Source organism: Natator depressus, chromosome 9, assembly GCF_965152275.1.
Source record: "Natator depressus isolate rNatDep1 chromosome 9, rNatDep2.hap1, whole genome shotgun sequence".
In the NCBI taxonomy this organism is placed as follows: Eukaryota; Metazoa; Chordata; order Testudines; family Cheloniidae; genus Natator; species Natator depressus.
In genome coordinates, this window is record NC_134242.1 from 80,238,262 (window position 1) to 80,256,341 (window position 18,080).

The 18,080-nt window shown below is 42.4% G+C and overlaps 1 protein-coding gene across 2 annotated transcripts in view; it reads left to right on the plus strand.

Annotated features, from left to right (window-relative positions):
- LOC141993114 (vascular endothelial growth factor receptor kdr-like) overlaps positions 1-16,931 on the plus strand; it is a 184,970-nt gene extending 168,039 nt beyond the window's left edge. For both annotated transcript variants that reach the window (XM_074962420.1, XM_074962421.1), the window contains exons 29-30: positions 9-109; positions 11,319-16,931. In XM_074962420.1, the coding sequence (XP_074818521.1) occupies positions 9-109; positions 11,319-11,523 (306 nt within the window). In that variant the 3' untranslated portion in view covers positions 11,524-16,931. The remainder of the gene's footprint in view (positions 1-8; positions 110-11,318) is intronic.
- The last annotated feature ends 1,149 nt before the right edge of the window (positions 16,932-18,080 follow it).

The following is an 18,080-nucleotide window of genomic DNA, read 5'->3' on the forward strand; positions in this document are numbered from 1 at the left end:
CTGTACAGGAGAGCGAGTCGGATAGCGGGATGGTGCTGACATCGGATGAGATGAAAAGCCTGAAGAGGCTGGAAATCCGCTCCTGGCCTTATGGGATTATGGCTCTAGCGTGAGTACTTTGGGAACATTTCTTTGGAGTCAGTGTCCTGTCCAGAAAAGGTTGTAAAAAAAAAAAAAAAAAAAAAAAGCTTCTGATTCCAAATGGAACGCTTAGTCTGCAGCGCCAGCAGCTCGGGGCTTCAGGATTACAACAGAAAGAGGATGGTTAATACAGTTCAAACTGAAGAGGCGCAGTTCAGTTTTGGTCACAGCATAGAGAAAAGAGGTACCAGTTTTTCTGAAAAGAAAGCTGTTCCTCTAGCGGGGCTTTCCTACATGTGTTTCCCTGCACACAGTGTGAACATTAATTAGTCTGATGAAGCTCGAAAACCAATTTCATCAACCTCAGCACAGGAAGTGCCACTAATCAAATTAACTCTTTTTCCAAAGGAGAAGCTGCCTCATGCTTCTGAATCATCATATTCAAAGAGGGGTCAGGCTTTCAAATAAAGTTGGTTTATTTCAGGGTCTAACCCGTAAGAGCCACAAATGTGGTGCAAGTGGCAAACATAATATGGGAGTATAAGGATAGTGAATATATTAAGAGTATGTTAACGTTTCCCTGCCTCTTTCTAATGTTCCTATTTACGGGTGGGACAATTTCGAGAACTAGCCAAACTTTATAGTACCAGAGACAAGCAGAGGAAAAGCCCTTATAAATATGTCAGTGCCTACCAGACATATGTCAGCCTACTGCGGATGTAAAGGATGAGATGGATCTTTCCAGAACACTAGTGATGAAAAAATGAGGAAATTGGGATAAGCACTAAAAGGCTTGTATGTGTTTCAGAACCAAGATCTCCAGACTTCCTTCTCCATGACAATCCCCTCGTCCTGTCCTTCCCTCTTCCCACGGTCTCCCACTCAAGTCCCCAACACCCTCTCACTCTCCCGTCTGCTACTATCAGGAGCCTATTGATCAGTCTTTGCAGATTTGGGTTCCACGTAGGGATTGGGCCAAGGGGGAACAGGGGGTGTTTGTCCACCCGTAGCAAAGGCCATTAAAACCGATCACACTAGAATTGGTATTTTTCAGAAAGCAAACAGCCTTTGGCTTCTAGCTCTGCATCTCCCTGCAAAGAACAATCAGGCATTGTGGGGGGGGAGCACGGCTGGGGGACTGAACAGGTCTTTTCCATCTCCACTCTTATAAAAAAAGTCCTATAGAAAATATTAACCCTTATATAGGTTTTTGGAGTCAGCCTACAGAATCTAATAGAGAATAGTATCTCTGCTACAGAGTTCTTCAAAAGAATCTGTGGCAAGGATCTCATTCTCTGTTCAGTTAGTTAGGAATTGACAATGAATTTCAACCAAACTGCTTGGAGTTTTCTGTAAGACCTATACTGTAGTGTCTAAGACAGATAGAACCCTATTGACTTGGCTTCTCCCTATTAAATTCAACACAGCTTGTCCACAATGGTATTTTCTACAATTCCCCACAGAACACAGTTGACCTTCTTTGTGAGGTGTGGTATATCGGGAGAAGCTTGCACTGCTTCTGTATAGTGTTAGCAGGCTCATTTCAGAGCGTGCACAGTCGGAGCGCAACGGTCAGTACTTGAGAGGGACTACTGACTTGCTCCTGACAGACAGACAGAGAGGAAGGATGACGGAAGCTTGCCTTGGCTTTTCACACTTCAGCTCCATGAAGTCCCCAGTTATCGTTCGGAGGAGTAGACTCAGTCTGTGATATGTGATAAAAGTTACAGAGCAGGCTCATTTTATCCTTGCAGAACTGATGTAAGCTTTCAAATTCCGCTTGTCCTGCAGGAAAGGAACTCAGTGTGTTCAGCAGAATTCATTCTGCAGGACAGCGGGAGAATTAAGGACCCAATATTGTACCTAAAAAGGGACAGCAGGCATCCTCACAAAGTTCTGTGTCTACATGCACACAAGAGGTGGATGCACTGATTCAAATAAAACCCTTCCTCCCTTGATGACATTTGCCCATTTTTTTAGAATCATGTTTGAATGAAACTTTTTTGTTTCTGAGATTCAGAAGTGTTCAGATGAGTAGCTGGTGGATTTTTCTTTCCTGCCCCTTCAGGTTTTCAGCAGGCATCAGAAGCACCAAATTCCCACACGCCAGGCTGCTCTCTAATGGCATTGCCATTCAGAAGCAAACACATTAGAAACCCCAGAAGTGAATTTATTCTTGTGAGATTTCCAGCCCAGCTCTGTAGAGGTTCAAGCCTCAAATAAAACTTCTGAACCGGACACTGGACCAGATCCTGAGTTAGTGTCAATTGGTTTAATTCCACTGACTTCATTTAATATATGCTCCAATTAAATATCCCCAGCTGGATATCTGGTCTTCTAAATCCAGATCTTTTTTGGTATTCCATTTGTAACTGTAGACCAGGTACTTCCTGTGCCAGCCAGTCCACACATGGGCATTTGAATAGAAATCTAATCTAATCTAGAGCCAAGGCCTGCAGCAAGCAGCATCCATACCCACCTCATTTTCAGGACTCCAGCAATCTCATGGCGGACAGAGGAGTGTTTGTCCTTGGCCTGTTTTTCCATTCAACATTCGAAGTTCACCCCAGCTGAGAAGATCCCTTTGCCAGACTCTTTTTTTAAACTATCTTGCAGAATCTCTGTGGCCCAAGTGGTATGTTCATTTAGATATTAATTATGGAAGGTCTTGGCATCCTTTCATTTCAGGACAAGTCATCCCTTGATCCTACACACCCGTAACATGAAAAACATCCCTGAGAAGCACTTGTAATATTCTCCAAATGGCTTGGAGAGGTCAGAGAAGAGTGTTAGTTTAGGGGGGGAGATAATGTCACCCTTGTTAATTGTGTATCTCTCTCTATCAAAAACATTTACCCTGGGCCCATTTCAAACAGTCATCCTCTTCTTACCCAAAATCTTTCAAAGGCTTAGCATGTTTTCTAAACCAGGGTGGCTGCGTTTATTATTTTTTGCCGAAATCTCACTGTTTATTTGTCTTGCATTTGCTTGCTCTGTCAAGTTGAAAAGTTGGCAACACTACTTGCTGGTGTCAAGAGTTTACTGAGGCTGAGTCTGATACCTTGGGCCTGGGAATCCTGTTAGACAAGTAATAACTATTTCTGAAGTCAGAAGCATTTTTCGTTGGCTTTATGAGAGCAAAAGAGGGACTACATCTAAATCAGCATTCGAGGAAGTGTGGGACATAAGGATGAGGCTAGAGTGTCAGGTTTCATCTTGTAACATTAATATGCCAGCACCAAGCACTGCTTTAAAATCCTCCTGGAGACTCTTTAATGAAGTTATTATTAAGATCTATAGCAGGCTTCGCTTTTGCTTGGGTATGGGGTTTGTTTGGGGTTTTTATTGTCTGATCGAATGACGCTCGGTTGCTCTGAAACAATTAGTCGGGCTAATCTTGGCTGAGCACGCTGACCCCCCCTGACTGGGTCTCAGCTGATGTGCTGCAGGCTCCGAGACGCAGCATCCAGCTCCTGTCGCTGCGGGCTGTGCCTTTGCCTGAGCTGGTCTTAGGCAATCTCGGTGCACAGGGTTCAGACCAAACAATCGCGCTTGGCAGCGTCTGGCGTTCCTGTTCAGATATGACGTGTCCGGGGAAAGAGCGTAGGAAATGGCGACCCTTAGGCCACATCTACACTACAGGCTAGGGCTGTGATTCCCAGCTCACGGGGCCATAGTCACACTAGCTCCAGGAGAGCTCGGTTGAGTATGAATAGTCGTGTAGCCTTGGTAGCACAGACGACGGCAGCACAGCTTAGCTGGGCCGAGGACAAACCCTCCCGAACCCCGCGGGTACGAGTCGGCATGGCTAAGGCTCCACTGCTCTCACCCACGCTACCATGGCTACACTACTATCTATACTCAGGCTAGCTCTCCTCGAGTATGGCTTCCTGACCTGGGGGCATCACAGCTGTCGCTTACAGTGTAGGCATAGCCTTAGAGAGACAGCTGCACAGTGAAGGCTTTCATATGCAGCCCTGGGATCTTCCCTGCTCTGCGGCCACTGCTCACCCAGAGAAAGTGGCTCCGAAGGGTCGGACAGAATTCCTAGTGCCACACCCTGTTTTCTGGTGAATAGAGGTGGGAGATAAGGTTGCTCCAGGCTGATGTATGTGATTACAGCTGAAGACTTTTTTTTTTTGTTACTCGTACATATGTTTTGGGGGTAGCGACTACACCTATCTCTATGTTTGTACAGCACCTAGCACAGTGACCCAGACTGGGACTATCCAAAATTTGCACCACTCAGAATCAGTGAAAATTTTGGCTTAAGTAACTTGTCCAAGGTCACACAGTGATGCAGTGGCAAGAGTCCCTAGAACTGAGATATTCTTGGTTCCTGTGCTCATTATGGTATGCTGCACTGCCTCTCAGCCCTCTATTCCTTGTATTCAGTGGGAATTGACCATCTTGGGTGTGGGGCAGCCTATGCCAGAGCCTTTCATTTGAGTTGGCTGTATATTTGAGATGGTTGGGCCAAATTCATCACTGGCATAATCAGGCACAACTCCACTGATGCCAAAACAGCTGCAATCACTTATTCCAGTGGTGAATTGGTCTTCTTGTGGCTTCCTTTTAGCTTTGTTTTCCATTTGGTTATTGTCCAGCCTATAGATAGGTACCTTATGATTGTTTCAAAAGCATGAATTTTTGACTGTAACCCTTCAAATTTCTCTGCCACTTGACCAGTGAGATACTGATCCTGCCAGAGGGAAAGCAGTATTGGATTTCTACTGCACAGCGCTCACTCATTCATCGAAGCAAATTCTGAACCAGACTCACAACTATTAGAGAAAAAACAACCCTAGTGATTAAAGCCTCTGGTATTTTTTCAATGAAATAATGCCTACTACTACTCCGGAAAAGTGTCTCCTTAAGTCCCTATAAAAGCTATCAGGAGGCTCCACAGTTCACTTGTTATTATTACAAGATGTAAGCATCAGGCATAAATTGGTGGACTTGCCGCTGCACAGCTCAGTTGCTTGTCTTTCCTTAAACAAGGCCTCTGATCACATCCAGGATTTTTAAGGGCCACAGAGGCTTACCTGGTTAAGACTAGGTGCTTGGGTAGAGCAACGTGAACAGCTCCACAGCACTGGGAATGAGTGTTCTACCTCAAGCCTGGGGAGTCCTCAATTATTTAGAGCTCTGTTGTCTCCTGCCCCTAAGAAATACTCTTCCAGTCATCACTCATGCATTCCTCACTGAGCTCTGAGCCATTAGAAACTGGCTCCCTCTTACAGAAAAATAAACAGCCCCAGTAATGAGCTTCCAGTTCTTGGGGTGTTTTAATTGTTCTTTACCTTCAAACCAGAATCAATGGTTCAGAGAAGAGTGAGATGGAAGAGACCTATTCAGTCATCTAGTCCACTTCCCTGTAGCTAGTGCAAGATTGTCCCCTATGGTATAGTCTGCACAGCCTCCCCCGCCTCCCTGCCCAACCTAATACATTCACCGTTGGGAAACATTTCCTAATATTCAACCTAAACTTTCCTTTGCTTGGTTTCATCCCACTACTTTCAAGGCCCGTCTTCACCATGCCAGGAGACCCAGGTAGAATACAGTAAAAATCTGTAGTGTGGAGGGACCTAACCATATTTTAACCATGTCACATTATCAAGCTAACCTGGACTTGTCCAAGTCTTTTGTCAAGTCATATGACCTAGTATTAACCCTGTTAAGTTCCCATCCTCTCTACAAATTTTAACTATATTGTAATTGGCACAGGACACAAGTGTTTTGTAGTATGGTCCTCTGACAAGTTTCTATTAATAGAGTAGACAGGCCCTTAATTATACACACAATTATACACCAAACCTATCAACTCCCTCTGTGGGTATTTACAATTTACAAAGAGGGTTTAGGCACCAGGGTATGGGCACTGTAGAAAGAAAGCCTGAAGGCATGATTAGCATGTCCCCATGAGTCACTGGTTAGCCAAGCTATATATTTGCTTTCTTCTAATCTTCCTTCATAAGTTAGTTCCTCCAGTGCCTTAATCATTTTTGTTGCTCTACACTTAAACCTCTCCAGTTTGTAGCCATCTTCCTCGTGCAGAGGAGCCCAGAACTGAGTGTGTAATGTGAGCTAGGCACAGTCTCACAAGTGTATCATGTGGGTGTGAAACAGGCGTTTCCCCAACTAGCACTGAATACAAACTTGCACCTGAGAAAAGTGGCACTTTTCGTGTTTTGAGTGTGGAAATGGCAATGTTCAGATTCCACCACCACCCTTCTCAAAATGTAACAAATTCCTGCAGGCACAAATTCAAGAATTTTTGCATTGGTCCCTGTATAAGATGTTACTGTCTTGGGCCAATTTCAAAATGTGGGTGGAACTCACCCTCCCCACACAGTCCTCCCCACTGGACTTGATTGAGATATTCAGCATTATGAAGGGCACAGTGAAAACTAACCAGTCCCTTCTTTCTACTCTCTCCTTTCATAGGAGAAGAGGTCATTTAAAAGTAAAGGTTAGTGAAGGCAGAATCAATAAAGGAAAATACTTCTTTAGGCAGCCAACTTAAAGGTCAACCTGTGGAATTCACTGAGGTAAATACTGTGGCTGAATTTTAACAGGATTAGGTCATTGTATGAACCATTATTAACATTTGTAGCTACGTAATACTATGGGTAATTAAATCTCATCATGCTTTGGGCCTTAAACTATTCACCTGTGTGGCTCAGGAAGGATTTTTCCCTCCTATGCAACATTGCACAATTGACTCGGAGCATAATTATAAGAGGGGTTTTGCTTTCCTCTGAAGCAATGGGTACTGGCCACTACTGGAGGCAGGATGCCAGACTAGATGGACCAACTGTCTGATCCAATGTGGCAGTTTCTATGTAGCAAATGAGATTTCAAGGACAGTCAGAACAAGGAAGCTGCAGCCTACCACTACGATATATATTCCAAGCATATGTACATTTCCCTCCTGCTGAGCAAGAAAAGACTATATTTACTGACATTTCATTCTAGAGCATTAAAAGGTAAAATGTAAAGACCTCTGGATTGTTTTAATTTAGGACATGCATTTTGCATGAAAGGAACATTTTTGAAAGTTAATTGCATTTCAATTTGCCATAGATGGTTAATCACAGAACTCACTTCAGATCAAACTCATCATTTCTCTGGCTTGGGAGCGAATATTAAATGTCACTATTTAAGTCTCTCTTCAAACATCAGTGTGATTTAGGTGACAGACAGAGCCATTCCCAGATGCAGTCCCCTGCTGTAGATGGGACAGAAACACAAGGAGAACACTTGGTGGAAGCCAGCAAGGGTCTGAAAGTTTCTCATTGTGTGGCCAAACTAAACCCTAATAAAATTTCTTTTATCTGGCACTCCAAGGCACACAGGCCGGGGGCCAAGTTAAACAGATACTTTCATGCTTCTCCTTGTCTCCATTGACAACTTTAATACCTGGAAATTAAAAGCCAGAATGTCTGTGGAGTCAGCTGACAAGAGTCAACAGGGCTACGTAATAAAAGAAAAGTACATAAATAAACAGTAGAGCAGAGAGACAGTTCTGCCACTTATTCCAGAGGGAGAATCTATCTAAAGAGAGGGGATGGAAAAGCTGGCAAGCGTATGGCATTTTGAAGAAATTCCCACTGGTGTTTTCCTCTGGACAATGAGAAAGAGGAGAATTTAGATTTTGTTAATAAAAGACTGTCACATTGCTGGAACTCTCAGGGTTATAGCTTATTTCAGCCATGAGCGGCAACCTAGTGAGTAATGATCTGCATTGCCATGCAAGGAATTTGGGTTCAACTCCTAGTCCAGATCTAAGAGGCCAGCACAGCAGAGTTTGTCTGCACAGTTTACTTCTCTGTACCCTGGAAGTCTCAGGATTGGAGTTTATTGAAGAGATGCAAGAAGCATCCTAGTGGTTAGATCTCTGCATCTCCATGCAGGAATCGTGGGTTCATTTTCCTGTCTTGAGTTTGAGCAGGATGTACTGACATTTCGGGGAGGACAACCACATCAGACCAAGATAGACCCTGCAGTAAAATGGCGCATCTTCCATTGAAGTCGAAGGGAGTTGTACCTCTTCATATGATGGCTGAATTTGGCTCAACATCTCAAGTGCTACTGGCTTAGAATGAATCCCTTCATAGATTGGTATATGCAAAGTATCATCCAACACACACACAAACTCACCAAACAACGGAGAATTACAGGACTGAATGACTCAAAAGTGACCATTATAAACTGGCTGGTGCACATACACACAAGCCGATACATTACCTGAGCCAATACAATATACAAGACATGCCTGCCTGCACCTCTTCAGAACAATTAACATTGACAATGAAAACACCAATACTGATTCTACTAGCCAGGCTGGTGACACCTGTAGCTCACAGCGAACTTCAGTTCCTGGACAGGCTCAGGATTCCAAGGCAAGAGACCAGATCTTCTAAGGTTATCGTATCATAATTTATTGAGAGATATTAGCTCCCTTTCTGGAGAAAAAGACATTTTCCCCTCTGTACTGAAACCAGAGACAGAGGGCGACAAACACGCAGGAAGAATGAGGACAACAGAAAATGAAAAATAGGAATATTATGAGTGTGTTGTCCCCAGCAGCAACCTCCTTGTTAAGTCTTGGCTGGGTCTAGCTATCTTAGATATTTAAATAGTCCCGATTACCATAGTACATGAACAGACCCTACAAGTTTTAATGAATTTAACCTGTGAAGCATGGAAGTACAATTATCTCCATTTCGAGGTCACACTGAAAGTGTTGGGCACAACAGGGACTTGAATCCAGGTCTCCTAAGTCCTTCACTAGTGACCTAATCATTGGACCAACTGAGTCTCCTGCTGGTTTGTTTTTCAACCAAGTGTTCCAGAACATAAACACTTAAGAAGGAAAACAGTGGGAAAATCTGCTCAACTGCAGAAAAGGTTGAATGTGAGCCAACAAGGTGATGCAATTGTGAAAAAGGCTAATATAATTCTGGGGTGTACTAACAGGAAAATCGTATGTGAGACAGGCAGTAATTGTCCTACTCTACCTGGCACTGGTGAGGCCTCAGCTGGAGTACTTTGTCCCATTCTGGGTGCCACACTTTAAGAAAGATGTGGACAAATTGGAACGAGTCCAGAGGAGAGTAACAAAAATTATAAAAGACTTAGGAAACCTGACCTGTGAGGAAAGGTTAAAAAAGTCGGCATGTTTAGTCTTAAGAATAGAAGACAGAGGGGGACCTGATAACAGTCTCCAAATATGTTAAGGGTTGTTATAAAGGGGATAGTCATCAGTTATTCTCTATGTTCACTGAAGGTAGGTCAAGAAGTAATGCGCTTAATCTGCAGCAAGGGAGATTTAGGTTAGATATTAGGAAAAACTTTCTAACTAGAATAGTTAAATTCTGGAATAGGCTTGCAAGGGAGGTTGTAGAAGCCCCATCATTGGAGGTTTTTAAGAACAGGTTGGACAAACACCTGACAGGGATGGTCTATGTTGACTTAATCCTGCCTCAACCTCTTCACGTCCCTTCCAGCCCTATATTTCTATGATTCTATAAAGCAGGGTCACACCTCCATCCTCAATCAGCCATACTCTGTTTACAAATGGGAAGGAGTGCTGGGTGTGAGGTAGGCTGACTCATGATGCTGCGGTCAATATTTTCCTCTACCACGATGCCTACAAAAACATGCACCAGTGATTAAACAGCTGGTGTGCAGTGACTAGAGCTTTTCATACTGACCAGTTTTATCTCATAGTTTCTTTGCACTCCCTCTGTTTGTTGTATGTATCTGTTGGCCCGTCTCTTATACTTGGATTATAAGATCCTTGGGCCAGGGACTTTCTTCTTGTTCTGTGTTTGTACAGTATCTAGCACTTACGGGATCTGGGAATATGACTGGGCTCACTCTGCACTACTGCAATATATATAAAATAATAATAAATAATCAAATCTCTCCTGAAGACTGTTTCTGTTTCAAGGCCATTAGAAAGTAGCTATTTACCTGTACGCATGATATGTGTTCTCCTACTGTCTGAGCATTATATAATTGGTTCATTTTAAACTCTCCCTAGCATGTTCAGGAGTCATTTTGAAGTGAGGCACGAGCAATGCCGTGATCAGAATCAGTTTGCAATTATGGATTATTGCAAAGAGATTCAGATCAGTTAGTTATATAGTCCTAACAACAGTGGACAAGTTCAGAGAACCACTTCCAGATCTGGATCTTTAGTACCACCATCTTTGAATTATCCAAATCTCCTCCACAAAGATGCTTTGAATTCCTTGGGTGGAAGGTGCTATAGATGAGCAAAATATTATTCCTGAGGCTGCATATAATTACCCTTTTGGGGTTCAAGTGAGCCTCTCTTCAAAGCCACCATGTGATGGCATCTAATGAAGACTGGTCCACACTCCCTTTGGAGTTCTCCTAGTTCTACCAATAGGGGTTGCTATTTAGCGGCATAAATTGTTTATTTCCGCACACCATCACCTAGAGCAGTGGTTCTCAACCTGTGGCCCGGGGGCCACTTGCAGCCCAATCAGCACAGACCGCAGGTGACATCCTCAGGGCCATACAGGTAGTATTGGATACCGCCCACATAACACATTTTGAGCCCATATGCGGCCCACAGTGGTAAATAGGTTGAGAACCACTGCTCTAGAATAAAAGAGGGCAGCTGGGAATCAAAACGGGGTCTCTTGAATAGCACCAACTGCAGGATACCAGTTTGGGCATCATGCAATTTAGCTGAAAGACTGTTCTGTAGTTTTAAAGGGTTACAAAGTATGTAAAGTGCACTCATGCTCTCCACATTATTATAAATCAAAGCGTGTCATAGATTATTCATTAATCCCAGTTTTTACTGTACTTAAAGAAAAACCATAGCTCATGATTCTGCTTTCAAAATGTCACATTCCCTGACCTGATGTCAGAACAATGACAGGAGCATTTATAACCAAGATACATACAGTACCTTGCAGGGTGGCTTGTGGTGAGTGAAAGAGACAGGGTATAAGGACTCCTAGATATTATTTCCGACTCTGCTATTGAATCTCTGAGCAACCTTGAGCAAGACACAAACTCAGTCCCCCCATCTGTAAAATGGGGATAACAGTTACGTGTCTGTCAGGGGTGCTGTGAGGGTCAGTTCAGTAATGCATTTTGAGATCCTGGAACGACAGATACTAGGCCAATGACAGATAAGAGCAAAGCTTTATAAGAAAAGGGTCTGAATTGTTTGTCTTTGTTTTAAACAGGCAGAGAGCTGTCAGCAAGAGCAAAGAATCCATGTTATCAGAGCATGAGATTGTGAAATACCAGCCAGCAGTACAGACTGATGAGGACACCATGGACTTCACACTGGAAGACTCAGTCCTCCTGCCCATGGATCCAAACCTGGAATGCCACAGCCCACCGCCTGACTACAACTCCGTCATCCACTATTCTGCCCCTCCAGTGTAATCAGCCCAGTTCCATCTTTGCACCTCTTTCAACAATGCTGGATTCTCACATGCCTCCATCATTTGTACAGGCTCTTTAAAAGGACTAGGGTAAAAAGAGGAGAAGGAAACTGACAATGTCCTTGATATGAATGGAAACCCTTAAAGAGCAGCTACCTTAAAGGTATATTTCAGCTTATCTAGTTAACAGACTAGAATCAAAAATAGGAGCTGCAGCCCAAAAGTGCCCCCACTCCTTACTCCCCACACGGGGACTGTTCAGTGGCAATTGCAGACGTGCAAGGTATGTCAATCCCTTTTTGCTCATTCCATACAAGTCACTGAGGGTCAAATCAAGTCAGGTGTGGAAACAATATTGATTCTGCTGGCCACACGTAGACCCTGCAAGGATTATACACTCAGATGCTGTCAGGGGAGCAGTTAAGAACTGCAGCCCCAAACACTGATATGTGGATTTTGAAACCATACATTATTTTAAAAACATGGGGATCTCCTTGTCCCTCCCAAAATGTATTTGAAATATCCAAATTGTTTTGCTTATGGTTGGTATTCTAATGGTGTTTGTACATCTTCTGGGATCCGTCCTTGAAACCATACAACATACACAGAGCATGGGCACTCTGAGTACCTGTAGAAAACCTGGATTTGGTTGCATTCTGGGCACACTACAGAGCTCATCTATTTCCCCAGGTTTTTCCTTTGTGGGAACAACAATTTATTTTAGTGCACTATTTTATAATGATTGTTCGGCACCCTAGGTCTTTGGATAGGGACTTTATAAATTTAGATAAATAAATTTTCCTGTGTTTGTGTGCACTCAATGCAGGCCATATACCACTGGGACACAAACACTTTAACACAATTTTTCTGTTTAGCTTCTGGACACATCTTTAAAGAAAGCACTTCCCCTAGATTCCACTGCTGATGCCAAACACAGTTTGATTTTTGGAATACCAACCTATACCACACCAGGAGCAATCTGACATTTAGGTTCATACTGCTGGGGCCCATGCAGCCTGACCACCTTGCTAGTGTGGTGTGTAATGCCCTAAGCGGGTAAATGAAAACTTTTCGCAGTCTGCTTATCCAGGCCTGGCTGGATCCCGGATCTATATAGCTGAGAAATTCAAAGTGACCTGCCCCTCACCCCCCACATGCTATGTGCAGCAGGGGGGTTGTAGGTTTGCCAGCATGCACACCCATGTCCTCCTTTCAGCAACCTCACAAGTAAGCAAGTAATCCTTGTAATTTAATGCACTGTGAAGTAATCTCAGCTGACATTACAAATTTAGGCAGGAGTAAAGCAACTAGGATCTCAAGTCTAAAGCAAGGCTGAGAAAGATGCTCATTGACAGTCAAGCCTGTAACCTCCTAAATTATAACCTGGGAAAGGGAGCTTTACATTAATTTTCTCCCTGGGGATTTTTCCAAGGCCTAGGAAAGCCCTCCAGTCCCTTCCTAGGTCTGGAACTAGCAATTACCTCTTTCCTTCAGAGGACAGATCTTTTTAAATGATCACAAACTGAAAGAAGAAAAGGCACCTGGCAAAAAATGTGATCATCTTTCCCTAACTCCTCCAGCATAATGAAAACAGACCAAACACTCTCAGAACATTAGAATCATTTTCAAATTACTAGGTAGACCTGATAACATTGAAATAAGCATGAAAGAAGACTCAGGTATTATCACAGGGGAAAACAAATAAAAAAATCCCAAGCCCAGCACCTTCTTAACTGTGAATGGTAAAACATTTGAAATGGGGGGATCCTCAGATTGTAATCCCAGTTCTCTTTAGTTCCTGAATTAGTCTGGAAAAAGCATGCAGGCTCCCATTTGAAAAAAGGGATCTGCAGTAATTCACAAAGATGAGTCTCTAGTAAGCCCCTTGTTCCTATTTGACCTGCTGGGAAGTTGTGGTCTGTAATTGCTTTATTGTCATTTTTGCACTTCTTTGTATTGTAGTAACTATGTGTTAACTAGAGCTGGTCAAATAATGAGAGAAACTGATTGGGGGAATAATTTATCTAAAGAGTGACAAAAAGCTCTTTTGATCAGTTGTTCAGTGAACATTAAATTGACCATCTATAGAGCTGGTCAAATAATAAAGCACTTGGTTTGCAGATAATTTATTCGCAAGAGAAATGGAAAAAAATGTCTCCAATATATAACTCTGCTGGGTCTAGCATTAACAGTGTCAATGTGAGACAGTTTTTGCTGTTGTACCTTGCTCTTAAACTTGTGAAAATTACAGTGTGTAAAAAACTTTTGCTTGCAAAATCTAAATATAAGGAGGCCTAGGGAAAAAAATAACAGTTGCAAGTATATAAATGTGCTCTCCATTTCTAAAATAAAATTGGAAACACTGCTGTGCTAATTAACTGCTTCCAAGAAAACTCAGCATCTTTTCACATCACCTTTCTTCAGAACACAATTTGCAGAGGCTTTTATGAAACCAAAGTGATGCAGGGGTTGTGTTCTAAGTGGAACCAAGGGAGTGCTTTTATTTATGGGGGTACTGCATCTAGAGTCTTATTATGGCTTTTAGCCAACATCCATCACAGTTGTTTTTATGTCACATGACAACACAGAAATGCAGGCCTGTGCACTCTCCATGAGATCTGCAAAATTATACCCATTTTAATCACTGGTTCCATGATGGGGCCTCTAAAAACTGAGGACCTCTTTGTGATTCAAGGATCAGAAGGCATCTAGAGCTAGCCATGCCTGATGCCCAGTTCATCAGAAACAGGACAACAATCCCTTAATCCCTGTCTGTGGGTGGGAGGGTTTGGTTCCTTTATGTCAGCCTCAACGCACTTAAGAAGTGTCCTGAACAAAACTGCAAATGACCAAGATTTGGACAAATGTGTTTCCAACTTTTATTTGAGTGGAAGTTTCTTTTTCTTTTTCACGGTAAATGCAACCAGCTGAACTATTACCTGACAAGTATTATTCACGTATGTGTCTTGTATTTTATTTACTAATATTTTGTTTGTCCTTTCCTCTCCTCCCTTAATTTAATTATTGTTTTTTCCTTACATTGGTGTATATAGTTTACCCAGTAGAGGCAAATATAGCAATTCCTCTATATGATATGTCTGTAACATTTTAGTCAAGAGAAAGACGGAGATCCCCTGATGTAACGGAGTTAAGTATCTTTACTAAACATTTCACTAATGCTTGCGGGCCAGGCTCGGTTAACAGTACCCTCCCATTTCCAGTTTATAGTGATTCTCCTTCTGGCTGTTAGCATCTTTGGCTCTCCTTTATTCCCTTTGTTACGTAGCTTCAGTTAGAAAACAGGGATTGGGAGGAATCTGGTGGGCTTGTAACACTCCTGCAGGTATCAGCTGTGCAGCTCAAGGTAAAGGGGAGGGATTTTCACAGCTTCTAGTCTAACTCCGAGGCTGATCTACTGATAGGAGGAAGAGAGGAGGACAAATTGCTAAGTGATGTAATGTTTGATTTTTCAGACGTCTCAGGGATTCCTGTTTGACTCCAGAGGGCAGTTGGCCGCCTGCCTTTCTAATCTGATTCAGTTTAACAACAACTGTTATTAACCAGTGCAAACCTGCTGGGATTTTTATGGTGCTTTCCCCTTCTGTTTTTCCCTAGCAACCCCAAAGTATCAGGCAAAGGGACTCTGAGCATTCAGGGGCAAGAATCTCCCCGATGAACCCTGGGGCCAGATAAGAGGCCAAAGATAAGGTACCTGATTGTGGTCCAGACCCATCTAATTATTTTGGTGTTTCTTGACATCTATATTCCCTGGTTCCCCTTTTTCCTTACTCTCCATTTATCTTAACACTTAATTCCATGGAAAGTTCAGATCATGTTTAGCCTCCCTCCTGGCTTCTCCCACTAGCTTCTTCTCTGCCTTTTGGCTAAGATCAAATGTACAACTGGTTTCAGTCTGATATTGCTCAGATATCCTGTACTTGCTGGGGATTGACTAGATCATCTAAACAGGTCTTTTTTTTTTTCACCTTTAACTTTAACCTTTTCCCATCCTAAGACTTCCTACATTGGCTAGAGTTGGGGACTGTGACTTTTTTATCTCTATCAGAAACTGTCCATGTAGCATCTCCCTGAACAAAATATGTTTCTTCTCTTCTGGGTATTTAAATACCGAACTTCTCCAGCAAGCTAAAATTTGGTGAATTTATAGCTGAAGTCTATCTGTCTCCCCTGTCTCTTTCAGACAGTTTGATCACTCTTTGCCTCTTTCACTTTATCTTAACTAGATGGGGGGCCCAAACTCAGACACTGGATCCATCTCCCCCTGCCCTGAGTGCTAGGGTACCTCCAATCAAAATGAAAATCTCATGTCTCAGGCCTTACTCTGTAGTAGGCTCAAATGAGGACATTAAATCCTGTTAAATTTGGATCTGTATTGAGATTCAAATCTAAATGTCTCCAAACTCCACAGTTTGGATCTCTCTCTAATGTGAACACTGCTCTTTCTTGCAACTTTGTTGGGCAGTTGTCTGGAGTCCTTCAAAAGGCCATGGCACTTTATCACTTCTTCTCTGCCTCCTATTTATTGTGAAGAATGTTCACTGGCACTTTACTCCGTAACCAGCTAGTCAAAAGCTTAAAACATAAATCTTCTCAATAACATTTCATCTTCAGCAGTGGCACTGTCTTGTCACATCCCATCTCGCCTGGGAAGTGTTATCTGCTTTTAATACAATTACAAGGGTGTGGTCTTGATTAATGGTTTCTAGCTCCCAAGTCCCACCTGGGCAATCCCATGGAATAAAACGTCTCTGATGAAATATCATCAGCAAAATGTCCATAACAAGATACAATGCTACAAAGCACTGGATCTGTAGGAGATGATGCAATTCTGAGCTCAAACATAGGGCCTTCTTCTTAAAATTAATTGGAGGGAGAAAACAGGAGGAGAGGTATGAATTTCCCTTATTCGACCTCAGCTCTGGTTTGTTTGTATCAAGTGTTGTTTCCATATTGTGTAGAAGGACAAAAAGTCCCAGTTCCTGGCTGAACTGCAAGAGCTCACTGGCATGCCAACCAAATATGATGCCTCAAAAGATATGGTTACTCATGAAGACTAGCATGGAATGCAGGAACCAAATAGTGTCTTTGCCTGCCTGATAATCCTGTTTCACAAGAGCCAGCCCAGCTATATTATTCAATTCATTTTTCCTTAGACCTTGAGCTGTCAAAGCTGTTAATGAAAGCTGGGAAAGCCCAATAACTATGGAGTTAAGGGAAATAAACTAAGCAAGTGCCATGGTATTATTCAAATCACTATGGAATGTCTGGGTGCCCTGTCCCTGTCTGGCTGAAGAATGTATGCACTGAAAACTCCGCTTTCTTACGTAGTCGAAAATTGTATTGTATCTATTAACCAAAATAAAATAAAATAAAATGATTCTATATTTATACAGCCCAGGACTCCTTTGTGTCATCTGTTGTCTCGTGTGAAGTTGTCCTTGAAGCATAATATAAATAAATAAAGAAACAGTGTTTTCAGAGGGTTTACAGGGAATGGAATTTGCATTAATTGCTTCATGGTTTTCAAAGGTTAGGACATAAACCTGCCACATTGTAACAGCTCAAAGATGTCTAATGGCCATATTTGCTTAAAAGGCTCATGATGCTGGGAAAATGCTTGGCCAGATTCTGATCTTAGTTACACTGATGTAAATCCACAGATCTGACATGATCACAGCACAGTGTGGTATAGACACTGGCAGCTGATAACTACAACTCATTAGACATGAAGGCTACAAACCATTTTTTGTAAGGTCCTACAAACCAATCAATAGGACTATTCAAATGCTTAAAGTTAAGTCTTTGTGGGACTGAAGATATGCCCCTCAATAAGACCCCTAATTCACCAAAGCACTTAAGCACATGTTTAAACCTCACTGACTTGAATGGGACTGAAAGTTAAGCACAGGCTTACGAGTTTTGCTGAACATGGCTGCATGGCTATCTGCTCTTCAAGACTCAGATGTGTTACATTGGGCTATGTGACAAAGAGCTCAAGTCAACTGCAGAACATGGTGGCATTTGGGGTTTCTTGAGATGTGGCTTAGCATTTCACAAAGATGTTTTCCCTTTCATTTAAACAGCTGCTTTGCAAAAGAGATCTAATTCAAATAAGTATTTTCTAATAAACAGCAAAGACCCTCAAAAGTTGGCTCCCCTGAACCAAAGTTGGACCACTGAAATGCTGAGCTCTTTCCTGAATCTGGAACACCGAGCTTACAGACAGGTTCTAAAATGTAGAAAAATAAGATGTGAAATTATATATATAAAATTAATTCAATGAAAAGCTTCAAATGACATGAGGTCCTTTGCCTTGACATTTGGTAAAATTCCTCTAATCACAGATTCCAATGTCTCCTGTCCGTTTTCAGTGGTATGGTTAACTGTTATTGGCTGAACTATATTTGATAGCTTTTCAGCTAAGGAACATCTGCCAGTTTCAGACAGATTGGCCAAGATCCATTTCTGTTTCTTTTTCCACACAAAGGATTTAATTAGAAATCCGTTGTGTTCCAGAGATATTTCTCTATTTGTGCA